The sequence below is a fragment of the Halichoerus grypus genome, chromosome 13, assembly GCF_964656455.1.
Source record: "Halichoerus grypus chromosome 13, mHalGry1.hap1.1, whole genome shotgun sequence".
Classification (NCBI taxonomy): Eukaryota; Metazoa; Chordata; class Mammalia; order Carnivora; family Phocidae; genus Halichoerus; species Halichoerus grypus.
This window is the reverse complement of record NC_135724.1, coordinates 58,610,907-58,629,442: the sequence shown is the minus strand read 5'-3', so window position 1 is coordinate 58,629,442 and position 18,536 is coordinate 58,610,907. Positions and strand designations below refer to the sequence as shown.

General features: G+C 40.1%; 1 protein-coding gene across 1 annotated transcript in view; it reads right to left on the bottom strand.

The window, feature by feature from the left end:
* Window positions 1-7,016: 7,016 nt before the first annotated feature.
* LOC144379884 (transmembrane protein 135-like) overlaps window positions 7,017-18,536 on the bottom strand; it is a 77,248-nt gene continuing 65,728 nt past the window's right edge. The window contains exons 3-5 of the mRNA XM_078060538.1: window positions 11,046-11,192; window positions 7,857-7,926; window positions 7,017-7,040 (exon numbers count right to left, since the gene is read on the bottom strand). Of these exons, the coding sequence (XP_077916664.1) occupies window positions 7,017-7,040; window positions 7,857-7,926; window positions 11,046-11,192 (241 nt within the window). The remainder of the gene's footprint in view (window positions 7,041-7,856; window positions 7,927-11,045; window positions 11,193-18,536) is intronic.

Here is an 18,536-nt window from a genome sequence, read left to right as displayed (position 1 = left end):
GGGGGAGAAGAACCATGAGAGACGATGGACTCTGAAAAACAAACTGAGGGTTCTAGAGGGGGGGGGTGGGAGGATGGCTTAGCCTGGTGATGGGTATTGAGCAGGGCACGTTCTGCATGGAGCACTGGGTGTTATGCACAAACAATGAATCATGGAACACTATATCTAAAACTAATGATGTAATGTATGGGGATTAACATAACAATAAAAACATTTAAGAATAATAAAGAAAAAGAAAGCTTGCTATTAGACTTCCATGCAAAAGTGGGGCCGCAGTGCTAACTTCATGAAACAAGTGGGGAGGCGTGTCCTCCCTTCTCCCGGGGCCTGAGTCTCACACGGAAAATGGTTTGGGACTCCATTGCACTTCTCTCACGCAGGCACACAGCAAAATGCTTCCAGCCTCAGGAATGCCTATGTTCGCGGAAGCAGGAATTCTCTACACAGTTGTTCCTTCGACTTAGGTGCTTGGCTTTAGGCCTGCAGGCACACCCGGGGCAACTGCACTAGCCTCGTAAACAAGAGGTGAGTTGACAGCTGCCTGTCTCTCCCTCGATTTGACCTATGGAACCTGTCCCCAGGCCCTCACCCACAGTGCAGCGTAAACTGCTTTCTCACACAGAGAGGTCGACGGTAGCTAAAGCACGGTTTCTCTACTGTGTAGTTTCTTCGAGTTAGAACGCTAGTTATTAGACTTCCATGCAAATGTGGGGCTGCCGTGGAGCTTGGTCAAACACATGGGGAGTCGTGTTCTGCCTTTCGCTGGGGCCTGAGTCTCACTCGCAAAAAGCTTTGGACCCCTTGCAGTGCTCTCACGCACGCACACAACAAAATGCTGCCACCCTCAGGAGCAGCTCTTTTACCTGCAGCACAGGCTCTCAACCGAGTTCTTCCTTCGAGTTAGGTGGCTTCATTTAAGCCTGCACACACACCCTGGGCAACGGTACTAGCCCCATAACCATGATGTGGGTTGAGAGCTGCCTTCTGTACCAGCCTGTCTCTCCCCCGATATTACGATATTGAAACCGTCCCCAGGCTCTCAGCCACGGTACACCCTAAACTGCTTCGCCCACAGAGAGGTCGACGGTAGCTAAAGCACGGTTTCTCTACTGTGTAGTTTCTTCGAGTTAGAACGCTAGCTATTAGACTTCCATGCAAATGTGGGTCTGCCGTGCTAGCTTGGTCAAACACATGGGGAGTCGTGTTCTGCCTTTCGCTGGGGCCTGAGTCTCACTCGCAAAAAGCTTTGGACTCCCTTGCAGTGCTCTCACGCACGCACACAACAAAATGCTGCCACCCTCAGGAGCAGCTCTTTTACCTGAAGCACAGGCTCTCAACCGAGTTCTTCCTTCGAGTTAGGTGGCTTCATTTAAGCCTGCACACACACCCTGGGCAACGGTACTAGCCCCATAACCATGATGTGGGTTGAGAGCTGCCTTCTGTACCAGCCTGTCTCTCCCCCGATATTACGATATTGAAACCGTCCCCAGGCTCTCAGCCACAGTACACCCTAAACTGCTTCGCCCACAGAGAGGTCGACGGTAGCTAAAGCAGGGTTTCTCTACTGTGTTGTTTCTTCGAGTTTGAAAGCTAGCTATTAGACTTCCATTCAAATGTGGGGCTGCAGTACTAGTGTCACGGAGCAAGTGGGGAGTCGTGTTCTGGCTTCTTCCGGGGCCTGGGTCTCACAAGGAAAGTGGTTTTGGACTCACTTGCTGTGCACTCACGCATGCACACCACACAATGCGTCCACCCTGAGGCATGGCTCTTTTAGCCGAAGCAGGAATTCCCTACAGAGTTGTTCCTTTGAGTTAGGTGGTTGGCTTATGGCCTGCAGGCACACCCAGGGCAAGGGTACTAGCCTCATAAACAAGAGGTGAGTTGAGAGCTGCCTTCCGCACCGGCCTGTTTCTCACTCCATTTCACGTATGGGACCCTTTCCCCGGTCTCTCCTACACGAGCACTATACAACTCCTGCGGCTTCAGGAACGGCAATGTTAGCTAAAGCGCAGTAACGCTACAGCATTGATTCTTGGTGTTAGTAGCCTGGGAGGCGAATGAGCTGCAGCTGGGATTCTTGACAGGCTTGTTTCTTCCCAGTCAGTGTCGAGCACATAGCATTCCAAGCACACGTGGAGCAGTAGTGTTAGCTTCAGGTAGCAAGGGCTGAGTCCAGAGGTGCCTTCTGCCCAGACCTATTTCTCTCTTGGTTTCACGTATGGAACCCGTTCCCCAGGCTCTCAGCCACGGTGCTCCGTGTAATGCTTCCTCCGTCTACAGGTCGACGGTAGCTAAAGCACGGTTTCTCTACAGTGTTGTTTCTTCGAGTCAGAACACTAGCTGTTAGACTTCCATGCAAAAGTGGGGCTGCCGTGCTAGCGTGATGAAACACATGGGGAGTCGTGTTCTGCCTTCTGCTGGGGCCTGAGGCTCACTCACAAAAAGCTTTGGACTCCCTTGCAGGGCTCTCATGCACGCACACAACAAAATGCTTCCACCCTCAGGAGCGGCTCTTTTAGCTGAAGCATGGATTCTCCAGCGAGTTTTTCCTTCGAGTTAGGCGGTTTTAATGAAGCCTGCACACACACCCGGGGCAACGGTCCTAGCCCCATAACCATGGTGTGAGTTGAGAGCTGCCTTCTCTCCGGCCTGTCTCTCCCTCGATTTTCCGAAACGGAACCCGTCCCCAGGCTCTCAACCACCGTACACCCTAAACTGCTTCCTCCCACACAGAGGTCGTCGGTAGCTAAAGCACGGTTTCTCTTCAGTGCTGTTTCTCCGAGTTAGAACGCTTGCTATGAATGTCCACAATAGCCAAGCTGTGGAAAGAGCCAAGATGTCCATCAACAGATGAATGGATAAAGAAGATGTGGTATATATATATGTATACACAATGGAATATTATGCAGCCATCAAAAGGAATGAGATCTTGCCATTTGCCACGACGTGGATGGAACTGGAGGGTATCATGCTGAGCGAAATAAGTCAAACAGAGAAAGACATGTATCATATGACCTCACTGATAGGAGGAATTCTTAATCTCAGGAAACAAACTGAGTGTTGCTGGAGTGGGGGGTGGGGTGGGAGGGATGGGGTGACTGGGTGATGGACACTGGGGAGGGTATGTGTTCTGGTAAGCGCTGTGAATTGTGCAAGACTGTTGAATCTCAGATCTGTACCTCTGAAACAAATAATGCAATATATGTTAAGAAAGAAAAAAGAAGAAGAAGAATGTAGCAGGAGGGGAAGAATGAAGGGGGAGAAATCGGAGGGGGAGAAGAACCATGAGAGACGATGGACTCTGAAAAACAAACTGAGGGTTCTAGAGGGGAGGGGGGTGGGAGGATGGGTTAGCCTGCTGATGGGTATTGAGGAGGGCACGTTCTGCATGGAGCACTGGGTGTTATGCACAAACAATGAATCATGGAACACTATATCTAAAACTAATGATGTAATGTATGGGGATTAACATAACAATAAAAAAATTTAATAAAAAAAAAAAGAACGCTTGCTATTAGACTTCCATGCAAATGTGGGGCCACAGTGCTAGCCTCAGGAAACAAGTGGGGGGTCGTGTTCTGCTTTCTGCCGGGGCCTGAGTCCCACACGGAAAATGGTTCTGGACTCACTTGCAGTGCGCTCACGCATGCACACAGCAAAATGCGTCCACCCTCCGGCATGGCTACTTTAGCCGAAGCAGGAATTCTCTACAGAGTTGTTCCTTTGAGTTAGGTGGTTGGCTTTAGGCCTGCAGGCACACCCGGGGCAGGGGTACCAGCCTCATAAACAAGAGGTGAGTTGAGAGCTGCCTTCTGCTCTGGCCTGTTTCTCACTCCATTTCAGGTATGGGACCCTTTCCCCGGGCTCTCATACATGAGCACTGTCAAATTCCCCTGGCTTCAGGAACGGCAATGTTAACTAAAGCGCAGTAACTCTATAGCATTGATTCTTGGTGTTAGTAGCCTGGTAACTAGGCATCCAGGCACACAGGGTACAGCAGTGCTAATCTCCTCAAACAAGAGGTGAGTCCACAGCAGCCTTCCTTCCAGGCCTGCTTCTCACTCCGAGTTACGTTTAGGTTCCATTTCTCATGCTTTCACAAAAACACACAATAGATGAAGTGCACGCTCAGGAAGGGCGATCTTTGCTGAGGCACGGGTCCTCTGCACTTTTGTTCCTTTGCGTTGGGTGGATGGCACTTAGGACTACACGCACACACGGGAGAGCCGATCTAGTTTCCCAAAACAAGAGTTGAGTCGATAGCTGCCTCCTGCCCATGCTTATTTCTCCCTCGGAATTCTGCTGGGACTCATTCCCCAGGTTTGCACTCAAGCAGAGTTGAAAATGCTGCCACCCTGTGGAGAGGTCCGTCAGATATAAATTTTACTGTCGCAGAATCAAAACATAATTCCAAATAAATAAATAACCCCAGTTTATATCAAAGTATTTTCAAAATTAAGCCTTAAAGACCTCAATTTTAAAACAATTACCTTAAAATAAGAGTAAAATTTTTCAGTGACTATACTTCATCTTTGATTTTCAAAAACTTCAAAGGCTCACAAGCACTGGCCTAGCTTGTCTATGCACCAAACTTCCATTTCTTGACATTTTGTTAACATTGTTAACATAGGATTTAAAATTCCTAAACCATAACTGAATTTTAGGAACAAAAGCACTGAAATTCCAAAAAAAAAAAAAAATCTTTTCAGAAATTTTAACAGAGAACTCTTCTTAATCATTACTATAAATAGGAATTCTTTTGACAGAAAAATAATTTTATTTTTAGACCTTTAATATCAATTTTTTAAATGATCAGGTTAAAAGAATTCTCCAGGAAAAAAATATAATTATACCTAGGTTTTTATTTCTATGCTCAACAGTGTCAGGCTAAAACATCTCTAAGAAATGGTAGCTTTAAAGTATACTAAACAAAACTCGAAAAAGCAAATCCACTACTAGGCATACTTGCTGCCAACATTTTTCCATATTACCTGCAACTATCTATAGGGCAAAAGGGAACAGAGAGGATGACTACTGTTGGTCAATTTCATTTCAGTATTTAGGGTAATGAAGTTTAAATGTCACTTCATACTGAGAGGCTGAAAAATTCCAATTAGCACAAAAGCTAATGTTATATAAAAGAACGGTAGTTCACATGATTCAACCAATACATTGTAATACCAGTCTCCCATCATCCTCCTCTCTCACCACCAGTGGGATGGAAAAATGTCTACATTCCTGCTAAGTTCCAAAGGTCAGGTTTGTATCTTCCAGAGAGCAGCCTTCTTTTTTAGAAAAAAACTGAATTACTATGAAGAAACATTCATTAATTTACCTGAAACTATTTAACACCTGGTTAAAACATGAAAATTAAATTGTCTGACCAATCAGCATAAATTACCATGCATTTGCTTAACTGAAACTGCCCAGTATATGTTTAATGCATGAAGTGTTCACACTTTATCTTGCCATTAATAATCTTAACAATATTAATCTAAAGATTCAAGGATCACACTCCTGTTCAATCTTTCCTTGCTATTTTCAAGAGATCCATTCATCCTTCCATCCATTCACCCTTTCACGTATTCAGAAAACATTCACTGAAGGCCTCTCATGTGCCAACCACTACACTAGATGCTGGGGACAGAGTGGTGAAGAGGACACAAAGTTTTTGCCTTCATGGAGCTTCACGCTCATTAGAGAAAGAGCAAATAAGTAAGTACATAAAATAATTACAGATTACAGTTAAGTGTTGTGCAGGAAATAAGACTCTAGGAGGCAAATAAGAGGCAGCCGATATTAAATTAGGTGGTAAGGGAAAGTGAAAGAGGATGTGACATTTAAACAGAAAAGAGAAGGAGCTAGCATGAGAAAAACATTTCAGATAGCTTGGGCAGAAAGCACAAAGACAAAACAGAGATTGGCACTTACGAGGAACCAACAAAAAGTATGAATGGAGCATAGTGAGCTGCAGGGAAGGCTAATTCATACGAATATTTACTCAGGGATGTGATTTAACATGTGGTATAACTGAGCTGTTAGGATAATGAGGTGCACTGTCAAAGTATTTTACTATATTTGTAGCGTAAATTCCTCACCTACAGGTCTCCAAATAATTTTACATTCATGGACAATATTCCAATTTATACATAAATTGCCAAGTTTATAGGACTGGTACACATTTTGATACAATGACTAGATGTTTTCCTTCCTCAGTAATTCTCCTTTTCTCATATAATTTTTTTTTAAATATCACTTGCCCTCTTTCCAAACTTTCTCAAATACCTCTGATTTAATCAGAATAGTTCTCTTAGTTCCCCTCCTGAAGTCTCCCCTTAAATCAGAATTACATCCATTTGGAGGGCGTAACTCCTGCCTGGGAGCTGGCAGATCTTGAGGGCTGCCAGCAACATTGCTGCCCGCCCCCCCGCCATTGTACAAGTGGGGCAGGAAATCAGATTTGGAAGGAGTGTTTCAGAAACCACTGCACAAATGAAAAAATACTGCTTTAACCTCTGCTCATATCTTCAGGGACTCTAAGGTAAGTGTTAGCTTGGGTATATGCCACCATCAATATTAGACCACAGGCATTCACATTCAGAAGCAAAATGTGATACAGTCCCTCTTCCTCAGAGTGACTGCTGGGAGGTTGTCTTTTGGGGGTGCTGTACAACTTCCCATCACCAACTGAGTGGGGATCAGATATTATAAAGGAAGAACATAAACTTTTTAAAGCATCAGGATTGTGACAGACAAAACTAGAGAATTTGTGGCAGGTGGTGCCACCTGCACCAGACTAACTGCATGAAAATGACTTCCTCCCCAGAGGTGGTGGTGATGGAGGATGGAAGGACGGCAGGCACAGAACGGGGGACGGGTGTGAGCAGAGACAGTCTAGTACACAAATATACTAGGGAGGGAGGAATTTCTGCCAGTGGGCACAGCTAACTTCCTTCATGTAGAGTAACTGTTGAACATGCTCCAGTAACCTCCATGCCTTCAAAAATGTAACAGCTTTACAAGTCCAACACCAAATGCCACTGTATCAGATTGCGCACAGGGTATGTGTATGACTGCTGATCCACTAGTAGACAGCATACCCCAGGAACCTTGTTCTAGCACGCATTCTAATGAGAACACATTACAACATATAAATTTTAATAACTTTATTTTTCTGTCTTTTTTGCTGTTGTTGCTTCACCTTCTCTTCTACTTTAAAAGTTTTACACTTATTTTTTTATACAATTTTATTTATTTGAGACAGAAAGAGAGAACATGAGCAGGGGAGGGGGCAGAGGGAGAGGAAGGGCAAGAAGCAGACTCCCCCTGAGCAGGGAGCCCGAAACGGGGCTTGATCCCAGGACCCTGGGATCATGACCTGAGCTGAAGGCAGACACTTAACCGACTGAGTCACACAGGCACCCCTTCACTAACTTTTAAATAAGCGAATTTTAAAATTAATTAACCAAGGATCTGGTAAATGAATACTAAAAGCTAAATTGTTATCTATTTTTCACAAATTTCTCATTCTTCAAGTCAAATGCAAAGAATGATAGCAATTACTGTCTATTTTTCCATTTACTTTGAAATCATGCTTTAATTCAAAAGTTATTTCTATATGGGGCACGCCTGGGTGGCTCAGCCAGTTGAGTGTCTGACTTTGGCTCAGATCATGATCTCAGGTCCTGGATTAAGCCCAGCATCTGGCTCTGTGCTCAGTGGGGAGTCTACTTGTCCCTCTCCCTCTGCCCCTCCCCCCACTCATGTTTTTTCTCTCTCTCAAATAAATACAATCTTTAAAAAGTTATTTCTGTATATATTCCCCATGGCTAACAGTGATACTTTTATATACTTACTTTAATGCAATAAGAGATGCAATTATCTTCATAGTGTTTGCAACACCTATGCCTTGGTCCATGCTTACATCTGAAATAAGACAAAAATAATAAATGATGTGTATGTGTGTAGATGTGCTTAACACTCTCTAACCAAAAAAAGCAGAAAACATTACCTACTTGTTTCTAAATGCATGCATCTTTTGGTTTCTTAGGACATAAAAAAGCAAAGATAACAGATTTTTTTTTCTTTTCAGTTCACCATTTGACACAGTGCATAAAATATGTGACTGCAGTCAAAATACTTAAATGCAGAACAGAAAAAACATTGGTAAATATTTGTGACTAAATATGAAAAATATGTAATATATTATCTCTATACTCTGCCAAATCTTTTGGAAGCTTTAAGTTGCTTACTGTAGAGTATAACGGTCATAAGTCACCCATGAAGTCAGTACTTGAGCAACAATCATAATGAGAAAGTGCTCAGGTTACAGGAATTTATACTTAATTATATTTGAGAGAAAACATCTGGAAAAGAAACATGATACGGTATTAGAATTCAAAATTCAGTTTTTAAAATAAATAGAGTAATAGATCATGTGGGAATTCAAAAGTAGGTTATTTGTGATTTAAATGCAAACCACTTGGTCCTCTGGTGTTTAGTAAATGTTTCTGCTGGGGGGGCTACTGTTCAAGACACATAGATTTTTAATTATTTGGTATGCTGACTCCAGGACTATATTGAGGCGTAAAAAAGTAAGTAAAATATCTAACAGGGGTCTGGCTCTCCCCCTTTCTCTATGAAGTGTTCATGTTCCAAAATGAGTAGTCTTTGTAATTCTTGCAGACTGCAGTTAATTAATTATCTCATGGTTGGAACACATTAAGTTTCTTGTTTGTAACAATAATGTGTAGAGTGATATTCTGGCTCCACACCTCTTTAATTCCATTTGCAAACTGATTAGCAAAACCCTTTCGGAAATCCAATTCTGCACCACAGCTGGCATATACGTGTAGCCCTTCACCGACAAGGGGGCGGCAGGGATTCCTGCTGCCCGTAGCCCTTATGTCATCAGGATGATGGGACATATCTGGCCATGTGAAGTTGAGGGATTAAAGCTGGGACCTAAAAGAGGTAAATCAGAGAGGGGTGGCCATGTGTAAACCATCACTCTTCATACTTCTAAGTGTCCTCTTCAAAGGCATTCCTCAGCCAGTGCTACTGGAACTACACAGAAATCATTAAACTCTCTTTGCTAGTGAAGTTCAATTCTGGTATCAGCTATACTGTCATTTAATCTTCCCTCAGTCTGTTATTAAAACTTCTCAAAACCTGGACTCCCCATCTCCTGTCTTATCTGCTCTGCTTATGTATTACCCTGCATCTGCTTCCACAGCAGTGGACTCACGGAGGCAAGTCTGACAAGTTCTGCCATGACCTGATTAGTTCTGATACCCAAGGCATCATTCACCCACATAATACATTCTCTGCATTCCCGTCTCCGCATTCCCCTCTGATTCATGGTGACATGATTTCCATGAATAGGGATTCCTTGTCTCTTTTCTTCACTCAGGTGATCAGTAACTATTTTGAACTTGCTTAAGAATTAAGAAGTTCATTACCAATCTCACTAGTGGCTATTTACCCAAAAATTACAAAACACTAATTCAAACGGACATATGCATCTCTATGTTTATTGCAACATTATTTACAATAGCCAAATTATGGAAGCAGCCCATTTCAATCAATGAATGGATAAAGAAGAGGTGGTATACACACACACACACACACACACACACACACACACACAGTAATATTCAACCGTATTACTCATATGTGGAATTTAGGAAACAAATGAGCAAAGGGAAAAAAAAAGAGAGAAACTAATCAAGAAACAGACTCTTAACTACAGAGAACAAACTGCTGATTATCAGAGGGGAGGTAGTTAGGGATATGGGTGAAACAGGTGATGGGGATTAAGGAGTGCACTTATCATGATAAAAAAAAGGATATACATAAATTTTTTAAAAAAGTTTACTACCACAATTATTCCTGCCATCTGTTATTCCTTCCCTCCCTCTTACCTTCTGTATGTGCTGTATACTAAAATGAAGACAAAGTCTTTAAATACAGTAAAAATTTTGAGCACCTACTCTGTGCTCATGTACGTGAGGCAACTCACATGTTATTTCATTTAATGGACGCAACACTCCATAACAGAGATCATTAACCCAAGTTAACAGATGAGGACTTTAGGGTCCAGAGTGGTTAAATCACTTGCCCAAAGTCACAAAGCCAGCAGGGGTGAAATGAGAGTCTAAGGTCTGATTTATTGGCTTCAGCTTCCCATAACTGATCCCTAACTTTCTATATTGGCTATTCATTCAACACTCTCTAAAATATCACTACAAAGATTATTTTTATTAACTGATGTTCTAATTTTAAATCACTAAATTTTCTATTAATTATAGATGTATTTTAATATTATATAGAAGTATAATTCCTATACTTGAAATAGCCCAGTGATGGGTATTAAGGAGGGCACATATTGCGTGGAGCTCTGGGTGTTATACGAAAACAATGGATCGTGGATCACTACATCAAAAACTAATGATGTATTGTATGGTGACTAACATAACAACAACAAAAAAAGGACAAAGTTAAAAAAAAAACCAAAAAAACCAAATACTATTTGTATGAAATTCAGACTTCTTTGTATAATATACAAATAAAGATGTTTTATTCCATTTCCAAAGCCCTGAAAATTTCTACTCTTACAAAAAACATTTATGTAAGGTTTGCTCCTTATTATTCCTCTATCTTCTTGAATGTGCCCCAGAACTTTTCTTTCTCCTTTCCACATTTGGAATATTTGATTAGCACATATTAACCTGTTTCCTAAAGTTCCCCATTCTAGCCTCCTACAACTGTGTCTAGTTTGACATAGAAAACTATTACAAGTTCATATAAATCTATTCTAAAGGCATATGTTGGTCTATAGTCCAGACAAAAATAATAAATAACACTGACTTGCCATTATGTGCCTTTTATAAAACTCTATGCACTGTTTCTGGTAAAAAAAAAAAAAAGATAGATATGATATATATGTATATCATTACTGAAAAGAAAATAAAACACCTTGGCAAAGTACAAATATCATATAAAACAGTAACACAGTGTGCTAAATATCAAGATAAAAAACTTACACTGAATCCACAAGTTTCCTGATTAGAGCAATTATATTCAATCTTCTTGGCTTTTCTTCATGTTTCTCTGTCTTTTGTTCCACTTTTGCATATGCTGCTTCTGGTGAATAAGAATGTGTGGGAATTTCTTCCTTCCCTACAATAAACCTAAAGAAAAGAGCACAATGTGAGGCATTTTCACCTTTAAAAAATAAAAGGAAAAAGACAATAAGGAAAAAAAACCCATCCTGATTCTGTTAATATACAAATACATTTTGGAGAGTACCTTATCATTTGAAATAATGTTTTTCAAAATTTAAATAAAATCTTATCCTTTATAAGAAAATGCTGACAGCCATTTCTTTAATAATGCAATAAATTCTTCTATTAAGTTTTCTATTTTAGTTCCAGCATAGTTAACATACAGTGTTATATTAGTTTCAGGTGCATAATACACTGACTCAACATTATTCAGTGTTTATCAAGATAAGTGTACTATTAATCTCCTTCACCTATTTCACCCACCCCCCACCCACCTACCCTCTGGTAACCATCAGTGTGTTCTCTGTAGTTAAGAGTCTATTTCTTCGTTTGTCTCTCTCTCTCATTTTTTTTCCTTTGCTCATTTGTTTTGTTTCCTAAATTCCACATATGAATAAAATAATACGGTATTTGTCCTTCTCTAGCTGGCTTATTTTGCTTAGCATTATACTCTTTAGCTCATCCATGTTGTTGCAAATGGCAAGATTTTATTCTTTTTTGTGGCTCAATATTCCATTGTGTGTATATGTGTATGTGTGTGTGTGTATAAAACCTCTTCTTTATCCTATTGATGGACACTTGGGCTGCTTCCATAATTTAGCTATTGTAAATAATGCTGCAATAAACAGAGGGTACACGTAGTGTCTCTGTGAATTAGTGTTTCTGTATTTTTTGGGTAAATACCCAGTACTGTGAGTACTAGGTTGTAGGGTAGTTCCATTTTCAACTTTCTGGGGAATCCCCATACTGTTTTCTAGCATGGCTGCATCAGTTTGCATTCCCACAAATAGTGCAAGAGGGTTCCTATTTCTCCACATCCTTGCCAACACCTGTTGTTTCCTGTGTTGTTGATTTTAGCCATTCTGCCAGGTGTGAGGTGATAGCTCATTGCAGTTTTGCTTTGCAGTTCCCTGATGATCACTGATGGTGAGTATCTTTTCATGTGTCCGTTGGACATCTGGATGTCTTCTTTGGAGAAATGTTCGTTCATCTTGTCTGCTCATTTTTAAATTGAATTAGTTGTTTTTCAGGCATCGAGTTATAGAAGTTCTTTATAATTCTGGATACTAACCCTTTATCAGATATGTCATTTGCAAATATCTTTTCCCATCCCATAGGCCGTCTTTTAGTTTTGTTGATTATTACCTTTGCTGTGCAGAAGCTTTTTATTTGATGTAGTCCCAATAGTTTTATTTTTGCTTTTGCTTCCCTTGCCTCAGGAGACATCTCTAGAAAAAAGTTGCTATGTCCGATATCAGAGAAGTTACTGCCTGTGCTCTCTTCTAGGATTTTTACGGTTTTATGTCTCACATTTAGGTCCTTAATCCATTTGGAATTTAGCTTTGTGTATGGTGTAAGCCAGTGGGCCAGTTTCATTCTTTTGCATGTTGCTGTCCACTTTTCTCAACACCATTTGTTGAAGAGGCTGTCTTTTTCCCACTGGATATTCTTTCCTGCTTTGTCGAAGATTAACTGACCATATAATTGTGAGTTTACCTCTGGTTTTCTATTCTGTTCCATTGATCTATGTGCCTATTTTTGTGCTAGTACCATGCTTGTTTTGATTACTAAAGCTTTGTAGTATAAGTTGAAGTCTGGAATTGTGACATCTCCAACTTTGCTTTTCTTTTTCAAAATTGCTCTGGCTATTCAGGGTCTTTGTGGTTCCATACAAATTTTAGGATTCTTTGTTCCAGTTCTGTGAAAAATGTTGTTGGTATTTTGATAGGGATAACATTAAATCTGTAGATTGTATACATTTGTGTAGTATGGACACTTTTACAATATTTGTTCTTCCAATCCATGAGCACAGATTATCTTTCCACTTGTTTGTGTAGAAACAGCAACATCTTTTATCAATGTTTATAAATATTGTTTATAAATATATAAACTATATATAATATATATATAAAATATAAACTATAAAACATTGATAAAAGATAATTTATATATTTTTACACAAGTCTTTCACCTCCTTGGTTAAGTTTATTCCTAGATATTTTATTACCTTTGGTGCAATTGTAAATGGAATTGCTTTCTTAATTTCTCTTTCTGTTGCTTATTAGTATATAAAAATACCATGAATTTCTATATGTTGATTTGCTATCATGCAATCTTACTGAATTCATTTATCAGTTCTAATAGCTTTTTGGTGGAGTCTTTAAGGTTTTCCATATATAGTATCATGTCATCTGCACATAGAAAAAGTTTTACTTCTTCCTTCCTCTTTTCTGATCACTGTGGCTAGGACTTCCAGTACTACGTTAAATATGAGTGGTGAGAGTGGACATCCTTGTCTTGTTCCTGACCTTAGGGGAAATGCTCTCGGTTTTTCACCATTGAATATTATGTTAGCTGTGGGTTTTTCATTTATGGCTTTTATTATGTTGAGGTGTTCCCTCTAATCCCACTTTGCTGAGGGTTTTTATCATGAATGGATGTTTTATATTCTAAAATGCTTTTTCTGCATCCATTAAAATGATCATTTGGTTTTTATTCCTTCTTTTATTGATGTGATGAATCACATTGATTGACTTGTGAATACTGAACCACCCTTGCACCCCAGGAATAAATTCCACTTGATTCTGGTGAATGAATTTTTAATGTATTGTTGGGTTCAGTTTGCTAGTATTTTGTTGAAAATTTTTGCATCTATGTTCAGAAAGAGATATTGGCCTGTATTTCTCTTTTTTTGTAGTGTCTTTATCTAGCTTTGGTATCAGGGTAATGTTGGCTTCATAGAATAAATTAAGAAGTTTTCCTTTTCTATTTTTTGGAATAGTTTGAGAACAGGTGTTAACTCTTCTTTAAATGTTTGGTAGAATCCCCTTGTGAAACCATCTGGTCCTGGACTTTTGTTTGCTGGGACATAGGTTAACATTCTCCTACAATCTTTTTGATTTCTGTGCTTCGGTTGTTACTTCTCCCCTTTCATTTCTAATTTTATTTACTTGAGTCCTCTCTCTCTTTTTATGAATCTGGCTAAAGGCTTATGATTTTGTTGATTTTTCAAAGAACTGGCTCCTGGTTTCACTGATTTGTTCTATTGTTTTTTTAGTTTCTACTTTATTTCTGCTCTAATCTTTATTATTTCCTACCTTCTACTGGCTTGTGGCTTTGTTTGTTGTTCTTTCTCTAGTTCCTTTAGATGTAAGGTTAGATTGGTTGTTTATTTAGGATTTTTCTTGCTTCTTGAGGTAGGCCTATATTGCTATAAACTTCCCTCTTAGAACAGCTTTTGCTATATCCCAGATTTTGGACTATTGTGTTTGCATTTTCATTTCTCTCCATGTATTTTTTATTTCCTCTTTGATTTCTTGATTTACTCATTCATTGTTTAGTAGTATGTTATTTAACCTCCATGTATTTATGTGCTTTTCATGTTTTTTCTTGTGCTTGATTTCTAGTTTCATACCATTGTGGTCAGAAAAGATGTATTTTTATAACTTCAATTTTTCTGAATTTGTTGAGACTTGTTTTGTGGCCTAATATGTGATCTATTCTGGAGAATGCTCCACGTACATTTGAAAAGAATGTGTATTCTGCTGTCTTAGGATGGAATGTTCTGACTATATCTGTTAGATCCATCTGGGCCAATATGTCATTCAAAACCACTGTTTCTTTGTTGATTTTGTTTGAATGATCTGTCTATTGATGTAAGTGAAGTGTTGAAGTACCCTACTATTATTGTATTACTATTGATCATTTTCTTTATGTTTGTTATTAACTGCTTTATGTATTTATTTGGGTGCTCCCAAGTTGGATTCATAAATATTTACAATTTTTATATCTTCTTGTTGGATTGTATTGTTTATGATCATACAGTGTCCTTTGTCCCTTTTTACAGCCCTTGTATGAAAGTCTATTTTGTCGATATAACTTGCTACTCAGGCTACCTTTTCACTTCCATTTGCATGATAGATGTTTCTCTATCCCTTCACTTTCAGTCTGCATATGTCCTTAGGTCTGAAATGAGTCTCTGGCAGGCAGCATGTAGATGGGTCTTGCTTTTTTATCCATTCTGTCATCATGTGCCATGATTGGAGCATTTAGTCCATGTACATTCAAAGTAATTATTGATATGTATGTATTTATTGCCATTTTGTTACTTGACTTATGGTTATTTTGATAGTTCCTCTCTGTTCCTTTCTTCTCTTGCTCTCTTTTTTCATGATTTGTTGGCTTTCTTTAGCAAAATATTTGGATTCCTTATTGTTTTTTTTTAATTTATTAGTGTTTTTTTTAAATTTTTTTATTGTTATGTTAATCCCCATACATTACATCATTAGTTTTAGATATAGTGTTCCATGATTCATTGTTTGCTAGTATGCTCAGTGCTCCATGCAGAACGTGCCCTCCTCAATACCCATCACCAGGCTAAGCCATCCTCCCACCCCCCTCCCCTCTAGAACCCTCAGTTTGTTTTTCAGAGTCCATCGTCTCTCATGGTTCTTCTCCCCCTCCGATTTCTCCCCCTTCATTCTTCCCCTCCTGCTACATTTTTCTTCTTTTTTTCTTTCTTAACATATATTGCATTATTTGTTTCAGAGGTACAGATCTGAGATTCAACAGTCTTGCACAATTCACAGCGCTTACCACAGCACATACCCTCCCCAGTATCCATCACCCAGTCACCCCATCCCTCCCACCCCACCCCCCACTCCAGCAACCCTCAGTTTGTTTCCTGAGATTAAGAATTCCTCCTATCAGTGAGGTCATATGATACATGTCTTTCTCTGTTTGACTTATTTCGCTCAGCATAATACCCTCCAGTTCCATCCACGTCGTTGCAAATGGCAAGATCTCATTCAATTTATTACTGTTTTTGACTTGTAGTTACCGTTAGGTTTATATATAACATCTTCCGCATATAGCAGTCTATGTTCAGCTAATGGTTGCTTAATTTTACTCCTCTCCTCTCCACATTTCAGATATTTGGTATCATATTTTACATCCTTTTATTTTGTGCTTCTCTTGACTGATTTTTATAGATATACTTATTTTTTTGTTGTTTTTGTACTTCCTGTTTTTTCTTACTCTTACTTATGATTTTTGTTTTCCTCTTACAAAGCCCCCCTTAGCATTTCTTGTAGGGCTGGTTTAGTGGTCATGAATTCTTTTAACTTTTGTTTGTCTGGGAAATTCCTTCTAATCTGAATGACAGCCTTGCTGGATAGAATATTCTTGGCTTCCAATTTTTCCCTTTGAGCACTTTCAATATATCATACCAGTCCCTTCTGGTCTGCAACGTTTCTGCTGAAAAATCAGCTGATAGCCTTATAGGGTTTCCTGTATATGTAACCATCTTTTGTTTTTACAATCTTTAAAATTCTTTCCTGGCGCACCTGGGTGGCTCGGTCGTTAAGTGTCAGCCTTTGGCTCAGGTCATGATCCCAGGATCCTGGGATTGAGCCCTGCATCGGGCTCCCTGCCTGGCGGGAAGCCTGCTTCTCCCTCTCCTACTCCCCCTGCTTGTGTTCCTGCTCTCACTATCTCTCTCTCTGTGTCAAATAAATAAAATCTTTAAATAAAATAAAATAAAATTCTTCGTTTATCACTATTTTTTGCCATTTTAATTACTATGTGTCTTGGTGTGTACCTCCTTAGGTTGAATCCTAACAGGGGGATTTCTGTGCCCCTGAATCAGGATCTCTGTTTCCCTCCCATGATGTGGGAAGTTTTCAGCTATTACTTCTTCAAATACATTTTCTGTCCCCCTTTCTCTCATGCTTGATGGAGTCACTGAATTTTCTGAGTCTATTCTCATTATGTAGTATTTATTTGTCTCTCACCTGTTCAGCTTGATTGCTTTCCATTACTCTATCCTCCAGGTCACTTACAGGCTCCTCTGCTTCCTGTAGCCTACTGTTTATTTATTCCATCTATTGTATTTTTAATTTCATTTATCGAGTTCTTCACCTCTGATACATTATTTTTTATCTCTCTCTCTTTTTTAAAGAGTTTATTTATTTATTTGTTTGACAGAGAGAGACACAGCAAGAGAGGGAACACAAGCAGGGGGAGTGGGAGAGGGAGAAGCAGGCTTCCTGCCAAGCAGGGAGCCCGATGCAGGGCTCGATCCCAGGACCCTGGGATCATGACCTGAGCTGAAGGCAGGCACTTAATGACTGAGCCATCCAGGCACCCATTTTTTATCTCTTTGTCAAGAGTTTCACTGATGTCCTCCACCCTTTTCTGAAGTCCACTATCTTTATGAGCATTACTTTAAATTCTTTATCAAACATCTTACTTTTTTCTGTTTCACTTAATCTCCTGCTGTGATTTTGTCCTGTTTTTTCATTTGGGACATATTCCTCTGTTTCCTCATTTTGTCTGTCTGTATCAGTTTCTCTTTGTTAGGAAAGTCAGCTACACCTTCTGCTCTTGAAAGTAATGGCTTCATGAAGAAGAGGTCCTGTACTGCTCTGCAGTATAGTGTCCCCTGTTCACCAGAACCTGGCACTTCAGGGGAATCTCCTGTTTGTGTTGCTTGTGTTGTGTCTGAGTCGCTTTTTCTTTCAGTCCAGACATCTTCATTGACTCTGTATCTGTTGTGGGCTTTGCTTGCTTTCTGTGGTGTTAGTGAGACACAGGCTGCGAGCTCTGAGAAGACATCAGGTGAGCTAAGGGCTGAGGTCAGCATGCTTGGAGTGTGCCAGTCCTCAGGAGAACACATGGGCAAGGCACACTGCTAGCAGGTTAGGTAGCAAGTGTCTGTGCAGTGCTGCCCACAGGTGGCCCTGTGTTTATGCTGGGCAGCAGGGGAGGAAAATGGTGCCTGCCACCTCCTTTGTTCCCAGAGAAGTCCCCTAACACACTCAAAATCAGTATAAACATATCTTCCTCTTGTTTGTCCCAGGCACTATGCAAACTGTCATTTCTATGTTGCCTCTCTATGGGCTGCTGTATCTTTAAAGGCAAGATCCAGCTATCACTCACTCTCCCATCTTGCCCGGTGCTGAGTCAGCTGACTTTTTAAGCTCCAGACTCCAAATCCTGTGATTTATACAAACTCATGGAATTCAGCCCCTCTGGTTTTCAAAGCCAGATGTTATGGTTTGGGATCCCTAGTGTGAGAGACTGTTTTCTTTCCCCTCTCTACACCCGTAGCTCCCTCCCTCCTGTGGGCAGCTCCCAACCACTGTTTCTACCCTTGGTAACCTCTCAGATGCAGCTTTTTTTTCTTTAAAGAGTTCATTTATTTATTTGAGAGAGAAAAAGAGAGAGGGAAAGCACAGAGGGAGAATGAGA